The 12295-nt window shown below is 48.7% G+C and overlaps 1 protein-coding gene across 1 annotated transcript in view; it reads right to left on the bottom strand.

Moving 5' to 3' along the window:
* The window catches only part of LOC133472718 (dachshund homolog 2-like), a 29048-nt gene that overhangs the window by 9203 nt on the left and 7550 nt on the right, over positions 1-12295 (bottom strand). Inside the window, exon 2 of the mRNA XM_061763977.1 lies at positions 4855-4973. Within this exon, the coding sequence (XP_061619961.1) occupies positions 4855-4973 (119 nt within the window). The remainder of the gene's footprint in view (positions 1-4854; positions 4974-12295) is intronic.

The raw sequence follows: 12295 nt of genomic DNA, 5'->3' as shown, positions 1-12295 counted from the left end.
GCCCCGAGGACGCGGCCAGACAAAGCGCACACGCATGCATGCGCGCACAGTGCACGTGCACACACTCTTTTGTATGGACTAAGATCCCTGGATCAGTGCGCTGACCTGGAACTGACTTCTTTACACAACAACCAGCAGAGTGAGAGAGATGACCCCGTGTGTGTGTTTGAAGGAATGCTTGCATGTTTTTCTGTGTGCGTGCGTGCGTGCGTGTGGGTTTTGCCACGGTTGAGGGCCTCGGAGGAATGCTCATTACACACACACACACAGACACACAACACAACACAGTACAATTGTCTGTAAGCTATAAAAACACAACAACTTGTGGGGTGGACATCCACATTTGAAATTCGCAGCATGAAGGGACGGACGGACAGAAGACAGGCGCAAGACGGCGCAAGTCATCGGCGGTCCGACTTCCAGCGCTACGCCGCCAAACATCGGTCGGCCGCTTCTCTTCGGTACGAGCGGAAGACGATCGATGTGAAGAGAAAGCCCCGATACTTTTCTCCATCGTGACTATCAAAGGCGCGCGCGCGCACTTGCCGAGATCGATGGCTTTCCGCTGTGTCCGCGGTTACCGAGCATCGACCCCCGTCGCTAATGGCGACCGAGGACCCTCGGGAATTAGCGTTTGATTGATTGACAGACTGCCTCAAAGACACTTGCATCATCACAACCTGCGCGTGCCAAAAAATGTATTTGGCCAAGTGTGTGCTCGTGATTCCCTCCCTCGCTACGGTTACTCTTCTCTCTTTTACTTTCCTGTTCAGTTTCCTTGCAGACAGACGACGATCAGGCCAACAATATCCTCGGAATAATCAAAAATGAGCTACGGATCTTTTCCAAATGTATTAATAGCCTGTCTGTTATTAATGAGGATGATTCATCCTCAATGCTTCAGCAAAAGGGAAGGTGTATTTTCTGTTTTACACCAGTCATTTTTTTGATATTTGCGTATGGATGTAATGTCTCTGCGGGAACTTGCGCGGTGGGCACACAGACAGTTCTCGGGACCGCTTCAAGCTCCCCCTTGAACGTTGTTACCACTGTTCCGCTGTTTTGAGATTCCCATTCTTAGCACCGTTTTCCTGACGGTTTGGGTCGTGGCGCCGGCGCGATGGAGCATCTCCTGGACTCGACCTTCTCGCCCGCCTTCTCGCCCGACCCGGCCCATTTGGCTCCTCAATATTTGATGGCGCGAGCGAGCACACGCTGAGAGACGGAGTGACACTTTGAATAAAACAAACAGCAAAAGAGAGGAATTGCTCTTTGTGTTCTGGATTTAGAAACACACTATTCTTTTTTTTATGCTCCCGTGAGCGCCGAGTCCAACAGATTTAATGCCCGCGCTCCAGCACTTAAGTCGGCCATCTTTAGCTTTCTCCGGAAGGTCTGAGACGCCATTTTTTTGTTTTCGTTTTAAATCTTCGTCATGACTGAAACGGTTCTAACAGACACTTGTGCACACGCAGTTTTCAATCCGACACACTTCCTATATCAAGCGACAACATTAACTTAACTTACCTAAACTTGCGTTAAATACACTGGGAAACTTGCGTTTGGATGTACGATCCCTGCAGACGGCGGCATTGCGTCGCTTTGGCTTTGAGTTAAGCACGGCTTTTGAGGAGAGGATAAAGATTGGGGGTGAATCTCCGCTTGTAACGTTATGAGCGAGAGACATGTCGGAAACGCTTAGGCACCTCCCACTTGAGCTGAGCACGTACATGTATACTATAAACAAAATACGGCGAGTCCGTTTCGTACTTTGTATATCTGTCAATACATCATCAGTCTCGTTTTGGTTTTTATAGTTTGAGCTGTCACAGAAGGGATACACTTGGAAGTCGAGGTACCGTTGCGTTACTTATTAGCGACACGAGCTAGCATTCCAGTTTAGCACCAGTTCAACCTTGGCAAGGAAAACAAAGGATGACGAGAGGATGAAAGTGCCTCGGAAGCACTTTGGTTCTTCTTCCACGGCTCTCACACGCACACTCTCTCGCTCTCCTTCCTGATCGCCCATCCTTGTTCTCTGCAGGTGCACGAGTCTTCACACGAGTGTCTTCTTGTCACATGAAGATTGAAACCACTTCATCTGTAATCAACACAACACTCCTGAGTGTGTGTATGTGTATGCATGTTTATCAGTGCGCTAAGTTCCTGTTGCGAGCATGCAGGGTGGATTTATGCATTCTAGGAAGTGATGCGTGCGCGCGTTGAAGAGTCAAGGCAAAGCATTGAGCCGTTTAGTGTGCGCGTACGTGCGTGCGTGAATTAACAAGTCAAATGAGCGGCACAAAGAGCACCCGCAAAGGTTAGCGCGCGCACACCTAGCATGACCGGGCAACTTAAGTCATATTGCGCACACCTTCCTCGCTCTAAATTGTCCACAGGTGCGCATGAAAGTGAATCGGTGTCGTGTCCGTCGGGGATGAGCGTTTCTATTTTTTTCCAGGGGGCGCTACTGAGTGCGTTGATCAGGGGTCGCCAACTGTTTAGCGAGTTCCCCATATTGCGAGCATTTACAATCATCTTTCAAGACCCACAGAATATTGGCTTCTGTGACAACATAAGTACCAAACCGAACCAAAACAAAGACTCGATTTTCACCAGAAGAAACAGAATTGTTTCTCCTACTTTCCGTTCTTTAGTAATCGGAAGTAGAACACGGGTTGCTTTCACCCCAAAAAAAACGGGTTGGTTTTTTTGGACCCAAAAATGGAGAAACCAGCTTTTAGTGAAAAGAAACATGCCAAACAGAACACAAGACGTTGCTGCTCATATTTTTTTGCTTTTCTGTCATCTCGGATTACAAAAACAAGACTGAAAAAAGGCGTTTGATGTCAAAATAATTTTTGGACAGATAAACCACGAAGAAACGCGGCGCGAGAGACACCGACTGACCACATGGCTCGAGGTGAACGTCAGATTTTTTGTTTTGTTTTTTCACATGCCGTTTGCCATCAACCCCATGAGCTGCGCCAGCTTTTCCCACAATGGCGACACACACCTACTAACAACCGCGACATACCCTGTTTATAGCATACGTACATATATGGACTGTGTTGGAGTGCGAGGTGACCGAAACGTGTCCGACTTTCAACTAGTTGTCATTTCTCCCCCTCATAATTGACACGAAGTCGACATTCACCGCCCAATCTTAATCTTCTACTCAAAAGCTGTGCTGATCTCAAAACCAAAGCCAGGCAACGGCGCCACCTAAAGTCATTATTAGTCATTACCGTGGTTTACGAAGCTGAATTTCACAGACAAGCTGGGCCAGACCTCGTCTACGGCGATTGGTTGAAAACGGATTTGTATATTCGTCGGTGGCAGTAAACGATCGGATTCCAGTTGACGAATATGAACGTCCGCGGCAGTGAATGAGTTCATTGTTCCTGGAGAAGAATTGGTCACATTTTGGACGATTGTTTTTAGTTTATTTGCCAGGGACCACGCATGGAGCCAGGTGAGGAAAAGCAGTGCCGAAAACGGATGGACGGATATTCATCTGACATCAGACATTGATCATGTTGACGATTTTCTCGCAATATTTATCAAGGATGATTTAACAAGGTAGGAAACAGATAAATATCGACGCGCAACAGCCGTGTAAACAGCAGCAAAAGTACCTTTTCCCTTCAATCTCTGCAAGTGTCTACCTTTTTGAATGATCACTTCTACACCATTCCTAGGAAATCACGATGTCCCCTCACTGGCGAGCTATTCCTCGAACAATCGCACGGGCGCCATGTTGGTGAGCTCTAGCGGGTGACTTCCTGTTGCCCTCAGGCACGACGGGCCCTTCGACGTGTTCATGCATCCCGTCATGATCGACGCGGCGAAATTGCACGTCGATCCACAAACTGCTCGCAGGGGGAATTCATCGGGAAAATTCGGAATTCCCCGGCCTTCATCACCTTCTCATCCGTCCCACTCGCATAATCTCGCTCCGTGGTCGGCCACGTTTCGCCTCTTCGCGCTCGCCGTTTTCCAGCCGTGTGATAAATGTCCATCTGTGATTGGCCGACGCCTCCCGCGCCCCCCGTCGCCGCTCAGCCCGCCAGGTCGTAAACAACAGCTCGTCTCCCCCGGCAACCGGGAGTCTCCATGGACGCGAGGCCTGCCTAGAAGAAACACGCACGCGTGTGTGTGTGTGTGTGTGTGTGTGAGGTTGAGGCCGAATGTTACGTGGTGACTGCCAAGTGTGTGTGTGTGTCTGTCTGTGTGTACTAACGAGCGATCATAAGTGAGCAAATGTTTTCTCTGGGATACACTAATGTTCACCAAACACTCACTTCTGTACACGCGCACACACACACACACACACGGGATGTGTGTGTGTGTGTGTGCGTGCATGTGATTAGTATGCCACAGTGAGCCATGTCCATATGTCACTAAACACAAGCATGTTTTATTAATCCTGCAGTGGGGAGGACGAAGGGATGGAGGGAGGGAGAAGTCAGCAGAAGTTTGAAGGTAGACGAGAGGTGGCGAATGAGGGATGAGAGGAAAAGAGGACAGCGGAGGAGGCAGGAGGGAGCGCGAGGAAGAGCGGGAGGGAGGGATGGACAGATGGAGGAGCGGGACCCAGGAGACGAGTCATTCATCACACCAACGTGCCGCCTGCACTCGTTCACCTCCGATCTCTCTCTCTGTCAGGTCTTTCGCTTCCCTTCTTCCATCTCCCGTTCCCCCCTCTTTAATCCCTCCGTCTCTCCAGCCACTTGCTCCTCGCATCTGCTCTAATTCTTCCCGTCCCCTCTCTAAGCATCCTCGGCGCTGTAAAGGGAGGGAAAGGGACCGCGAGACAGGATGGAGGGATGAGGATTAGAGGGAGATTCTGACCGGCGTGAGACAGCAGGTTGGGGGACAGCAGGCCGGGCAGCGCCGGGTGCAGCGGCCTCGGGCTTTCCTGGACGCCGGCGCCGGAAGAACAACGCTTGGGAGGACGACCCGGGCGCGAGCTGCGGGCGACACACACAGAGAGGAAAAATCAGACACAACGTTCCTCACGTGCGCCACTACTCTCAGCCTGGCTTTGATCCCCTTAACTTGGAAGCGAAGACTTGATTTATGACACGGAATATAAAAATATAACAAACAGTGAACAATTCTTCAATTGAAAAAAAGACCTCAAGCTCTTTATTGCTTGAGGTTTGCCGTCAAACTAAAATGAAAACGAGAATTACAAAAACAACCACATAGTCCATTAGCTTAATGCTAACAGTAATTAGCATCTATGTTTGAATGGATCGCAAATGGTGCAGCAGCAACATGTAGACAGACGCTCTAGCAAACATTCTTCATTCTCTGCGTAGAAGAGTGCTGTACGAGCCAATGAGCTGAGAGTAATTGGGAAACATTATTATGAATCCTACACTGCAATATGATTGGCTGCTGCATCCAGGTAGGACTACCTACAACTCAAGTGGGATTCCGAATAATGCCTCAATGAACAATGCAACCGCCTGCCCCCAGGTGGCCGAGGCGATCACAACACGAGGAGCCGCATTCGATTGATGCGGTGTGACAAAAACGCTTTCATTCTTTGGAATTGTATTTGATGGCGCCATCACTGTATGTTTTGTAAGGTATAAATATTATTATAACCCCACTACAATACAAATTACAACAATTTTTTTGTAGCCGACTGAAGCTGCCCTCTCTCGACGCGCTCAGCTGACGACTAAACGTAAAAGGCGAGCAGGCTCGCTCGCGGCGGGGCGGCTCGCCCGAGCAGATGGCCGCGCAAAGTCATTTACACCTTGCGAGAGAAAACGAGACGCGGCCGCCGTCACGCGACTCCCGGGAAGGCAGACGAGACGCTCTCCGGAACTTTCAGGCGGGGCCCGCCGGGAGCGGCGCGCCGGCCGGCCGGCGGGCGGGCGGGTGTGAAAACAAAGAAGCGTTTTGGGGCGAGAGCGCCTGTGAGAGAAACACACGCACACACACACACACACACACACACACACACACACTGCGAGAGTGAACGTGAACCTTTACTTTTCATTTGAACTCACAGTCACCCCTCGACGTCACACCACTCCATGACCACATGCATGCGTGTGTGTGTGTGTGCAAAAGACACACGATACGGCCTTGTGGTGACACTTCTTTGTGCGCGCGTGTCCCGTAGGGTTGCCATATGTCGGGTATTAATCCTCTTCAATGGTCCACTCACTCGGACTTGGATGGAGCTTTGTCACAAAGAGCAGGTCACGCATGCGCGCGCGCGCACGCAGGCAGGCTGACCTACATTCATTTGCTAACACTTAACCTTGAGCGGACTGAAAGCCTTAAATAGACATTTGTCGTCCTCCTCCGGGTCCGCGCACGGTCGGCCTACCGCCGGGCCCGCCGACCGCACCGCACCTGCCAAAAAAGTCGCTTTATTGTCTCATCGCGCACGCGCGCGACAATTCGGCGGGCGGCCTCGAAGTAAGTCTTCCCGCTCGGACACGCGCGCCGTCTCCCGTCCTCCCGAACGGCCGTTTCTATGGCGACGGAGCCTCGATCGATACTTCGTCATCGGCTCCGATGGCCGGTCGGGGTCGGTCACACGCGCGCAAACAGGCGTGGCGGTGAATAAGCACGGATTGGCTAACACGTTGGACGGATTGATTTAGCGGGAGACGAGCAGAGGTCACAGGCGCGCGCACGCAGTTTATCAAAGGCGGCTCCGGTCAATACGTTGCGCCGAGCGAGAGGTCGCCCCTCTTTAGCGAGCATCTTTCATCTTCCTCGCATCCCTCCATCAGCGCACTCATCCGTTTGTCCGGCTCATCTCTCCGTTTCCTGTCTGAGACTCTTCCTCATTCCTCCTCCTCCTCAATTAAGGAGTCAATAAGCGCCGTTTTGGTACAGCGGGATGACTGCTTTCCACGTCCTACTGCTTTGCTGCGGCTCGGAATATAAAACTCGACGACACCGAGGGGAGTTTTGCTTGATGCCATCGTCATTAATCGTCGCCATCCTGTGTGTTTGTGTGTCTTTATTATTTGTTTAGTGGATTGTTTTTGAAGAGACACCAGAGACACAAATGCACGTCTGTCCAACTGACACACAATAAAAGGTAGAACAACTAGTCGGCTAGTTGAGTCAACGATACCACATTTCAAGCGTGAAGTCGACTAATTGCTGACCGAGTGTCAAGTCTGGACGATAAAGCTCTGTGGCGCAGCGAAACGTGCGGCCAAAAAGCGGACACAGTCCCACAGGACGGAAATAAGGTGCTTGTGGGGAAGTCATTTTGTTTATTGGAATGACTCAAGTAAGCCGAAAAAAAAAACCCATAAATGATCAAATCCTCAAAGCTTCCCAATAATTAATGAGGTCATTGACGAGTCGACTTCCACTGGTCATTCATTATATTATAGTCGACTACAAAAATCTTTAGTCGGTCCTAAGACAAACACGCACACAAACATCATAATCCCGGACACTCACGCAGAAAGCGATGATGTTTACTTTCCTCCAAGCTTCCGCCTCTTTGATTGGACAGATGAATGACTTCATTGTCCGTGCGCGCAAGTGTGAAAGGAAGAGAGACGGTCGAGGCGGGCGATAACAAGTATTGATCGATAAGAGAAGTAGAGCGAAAATAATTTGAGAAGGAAGGTGGGGGGGAGGGGGGCAGGGGGGATAGCACCTTAAAAGAAAGATGAAGAAACAGGAAGTTGAATTGACGAATGACACGCCTCACTTCCTGCCCTTCCCATAAGATCTATCCAGCCTTTCTTATCGAGGAACAGGTGTGCTTCGGGACAGGAGGCAAAAAAACACTTGCATATTTAAGCAGCATCCATTAAATATTAAACGCCCCGCACACACAATCGCTGACGAGACAAGTTATCCAGGTTGATGGGCTAACGTGTGTCTGCATGTCTGTACAAGGCTGCAAGCGTCATTAGCTTACTTCCTCAGCATGTGGGCAAACACACACGGACACATTTACACACGTGCGCACACACAAAACGCTCACATGTTAGCGTTTAGGAGGCAAAACTGCAACGGAGGCCACGCCCACCCGCTTTGAAGCCTTCCCGGACAAAGTGCAACAACAGGAAGTTTTCACGTTGAGAAGGAAGGGCGCATGTGGCGGCGGGGGGCGGGGCCTCCACGGGAAACTACGCTTTCTTTTTTCGGACGGCGTGACCGCAGTCGCCTGCTGCATTTGCGTTCCTCTTTGGACAGCGAACCCCCGTCAGGTCGCGGGCCGCCTATTACAAGCGGCCAATCAAAACGCAGCGCCCGATTTCAAGAAGGTAGGCAGCGAAAGTCGTCAGCGGCTGAATATCGGCACTTGCTTTTTGAAATCGGAAGATGTTATGTCATATAAGCGGTTACAATGTGGCCAACATAGCGACCAATTCTTTATCGAGGTCAGTCAGGGCACATGCAAAAATAATTGATCAATAATCAGTGATTTCCAAAAACAATTCATTCTAAACAACAAAAATATGAACCGAATTGAAATTTTGACAAATTAAAAAACATGACCCGTGTCAAATCCAAAACAGGAGGGAGGGGGTTAAGAGTATTTTTTATATATATATATATATATATATATATTATGACCACATAGGAAAAGACAAATGTTATGCAATGACTAAATGAACATTTATTCAGTTTTAGAAAATTTACTGACTTGAAAGTTAAATACAACTGAACTGCTTCAAAAATGTACTGCAGTTGAATTCTTTTTTTTTTTTTTTTTTTTTTTTTTTTTAAATATGTACTGTACATGAAAAGTGAAAGTACTCTACTGGATTAAAAAGTTTAGGATGTATGCATCCTGACAAGAAATATGTTTGATGGTGTTGATTGTATGTACTCGATGTTCCAAATTTGATTTGTGCCTGAATCCGCGATTGTTTGGCGTAGCCCACTTTGAGTATTTTCTGTCCATTTTATGCTTGCAATTTGTCGTTTGCGTTCAAACACCCAAACAATGGCTTGCAAACGTGTGTTTAAATCATCTTAAATCGCGGGGGAGGGGCAAATCGATCCGGGGGTCTCGCCATGCGCCGGTTTTCACCTCCGAACGGGGAGTCGCTGTTGTTCATTTTCTGCCCCTCCGACTCTTCATCCCTCGCTCGCTCGCTCGCCCGCCCGCTCACCTGTCCTCCCCCCTCCTCCCGCGGCCGTTAAGTCAGTGTAATGTAAATGATGTGCCATCGATCGGCCCTGACAGCGCAAGGACGCTCACCTCTCTCCTCCTCTTCCTCTTCATCGCCCTGTCATCTCTTCTGTGAGCCTCCCGCCACCCCCTCACATCTTTTCTCTCTCTCTCTCCATCCTCCCTCCCAAGAGTCTATGCCTCGCTCGCCCGCCGCCTGTCATCTTTCATCCCTCCGCGTTCCTCCTCTTGCCATCACTTAAGTCCTCCTCCGCTCCTCGGCGCCGCCATCTTTTATCTCTCGGCCAGGTGGGGATGAAGGCGTGGAATTGGCTTGAAATGAAACGTAAACTTCACGTCTACCGACAGAATGCTCAAACGCGCCGCTTGTGAATCGCCGCGCCGGAGGCGGCAAATGTACTCGCGTTTTGCTTAAGTTCAAGTCCGCATACTTGTGTGTTTATAAAAACAAAAACAAAAAATAATAATTACTGATTAGTACTGATGATCTACTTTAGTATAGTAACAAAGTATTTATACTTCCCACCACGTGACATCCCAATAGTTTTCCCCTCTTTCCATTTTCTCTTCCATTCTGCCTTCATCCCACCATTTTTCCACTATGACATTCCTGTCCGACTCGGAGGGTTTCATCCTCCTTTTCTGCTGAGTCGGTGCTTCACACACACCGCGCACACACCACAGCTGTTGCGAGACAAGTGCAGGGTTGCAGAGGGAGCTTTATTGGATTGTCTGTGTCCTCTATTTGAATAAGGAGAGGGGAACGAGGGAGGAAGGAGGGAACAAAGGATGAGAAGAATCAGGATGGCGCAACAAGAGAGATGAAAAGTCAAATTATTGTGTTGTCAACTTCTGGACAGCTATCCGTGAGTGTGTGTTGTGTGTGTGTGCGTGTAGCTTTTAACATGTGCTCTCTGTGCACGCGCACACACACACACACACACACACACACACACACACACACACACACACACTGAGAAGGTAAAGCCTGGATCCTACAATAAGTCCAGTTTTATGACTCGTGTACAACACCAACAGCTGAATCAATATTAGTTTACACTGGGTCACAGTGGAGAGACACACACACACACACACACACACACACACAGAGAGAGAGAGATGTCTCTCTCACAGTGCTTTCATGAACACACATCACATCTCCCTGAATATATTATTTTTGTTACTGTTGATTTACACACTCACCCCATTTTTGGGAGTGGGGAATAACCTGGTCGCTTAAGAACAAACGCATGCGCACATGCACACACACCATACTCTATATGATATATACACACACACACACACGATATGTACACTCACGCACACCAAAGTGAAGCATGATGCAAATAATTCGTCCACTCCGTTGCTTAAAGGGTTAAAAGCTTCGCAACGTCAACCCTATTTAGCGTTAGAATTAAGCTAGCACACTATTGGTTGTCGTAAATACACAAGGTGCAATTACGTTTGTTTCCTGCTCGGTTTGTCAGTAGACTTGATCTGGGAGTGGCATTACACAGCTTGAATGTTTTTTCAAAAACTGTTCACTCATTGTCTCTGCCAAACTGCTGCTTGTTGTGAAGTGAGTTCCGTCACCGCTACCATACAGCGCTTGTATCGCCTGTCTGTGTTTGCAAAAAAACGGAAGAAAATGGGTCGAGGATCGTGGAAAACTCGTCACTGTAATCTCAAGGCACCGCTTTATCAGAATGGAGGTTTTTGCGCAAGCTGCTTGGCTGTTAGCATGCAGCAGCGGGAGGGCAAAGGGGGCGCAGAAGAATGCGGTGACCCATTTAGTAGGTCACTCCAAACAAAGCATATGGGAACGACAAGCAGCACAAATATATCGCAGTTGTCATCCTCTGTGGCAGGAAATGCTGCACTTAATGCATGTGTGAATCCAAACACAATCTTTCACATGTTCAACACGCACACGCTGATGTCCGAGCACGCAGGACAACACATTCCATCTCCCTTTACATACCCGCGCATGAAGGGGAGGGGGGGGGGGGGGGGGGGCAAAAACTACAAACATGGTCAAATCCCTAAAGAATGCAAACAACAACAGTGCACACACAAAGGAGAAGGAAACGAGAGTGTGGAATAACTGAGAAGGAGAAAGCTAAAGAGAGAAACTGAGAAGGAATTAATCATCTGATGGAGAAAAAGAAAAGAGGAACACAAAGATGTGTGACGGGCGAGCTGAATGGTGGGGGGGGAGGAAAGAGAGAAAGAGAAGTGGAGGGAGGGCATGTTTAATGAGCAACCAGTCGGACGAAGACATTCGGTTGGGTCCATCTCCAGAAATGCACCAATTCAAACGTCGACTCTTTCCCCACATATGTTCCAACTTTCCGAGCTGTCGGTCATTTGCGTCCCGAGCAGGTGGAAGCACACATTACTGAGCGGCAAATTTAAAAGCATCAGGGTCTCTTTCCCCTTGTGTTCTGCCGGGTCCAAAGCCACGGAGATCGTATTTGGTTTGACACTGCGGAACTGCGACCAAAGAAAATAGGCCCGTCCCACGGGAGGCTCCAGGAAATAGATGGTGCTCTATTTTGTAGTCTTGGGCCCACAATTGGAATCACTTCAACAAGGAGGGGTGAACAAAAGCACGAGAAGCAGCATATTCAGCTGTGATATTTGACACTGGCGTTACACAGGGGTCTACTTTAAGTCACCTTCTGAATGGAGGAGTTTTCATTTTCTTTCTGTATTCAGACAATACTAAATGGGCTTGTAGCTAAAAGTGGCAAAACTAACGTGATCACGAGATTCCTCGGGCGGACAATAGAGCCGCTGGAGCATGAAATCACACAGAAAATAAATGGATGATTGAAAATAAAACAGTGGCATCTGACTGCGAATGGCGGGAAAGGTGACAGAGAGCGGGGGAAGGGTGTGTTTTGGGGGTTTTTTTTAACCAGAAAGAAACAGACACCAATGTCATTGTTTTCATTGTCTAATTCCAAGCACAGGGAGGTGGAGGAGGATGGAGGGATGGGGGAGGAGGCGGCAACTTGAGACCTGAGAGGGGATTCACATTCTTGCCTTCAGTTTGGACACTTGTGTCTGTGTTATACCGCCATGATTCCATAACAAGCAAGTTATCATTTTTAGACTTTTGTGTTGTTGTTTTTTTACATTTGT

This window comes from Phyllopteryx taeniolatus, chromosome 23 (genome assembly GCF_024500385.1).
Source record: "Phyllopteryx taeniolatus isolate TA_2022b chromosome 23, UOR_Ptae_1.2, whole genome shotgun sequence".
In the NCBI taxonomy this organism is placed as follows: Eukaryota; Metazoa; Chordata; class Actinopteri; order Syngnathiformes; family Syngnathidae; genus Phyllopteryx; species Phyllopteryx taeniolatus.
Note: the sequence above shows the minus strand (reverse complement) of the source record. Positions and strands in the feature narration are given on the sequence as shown.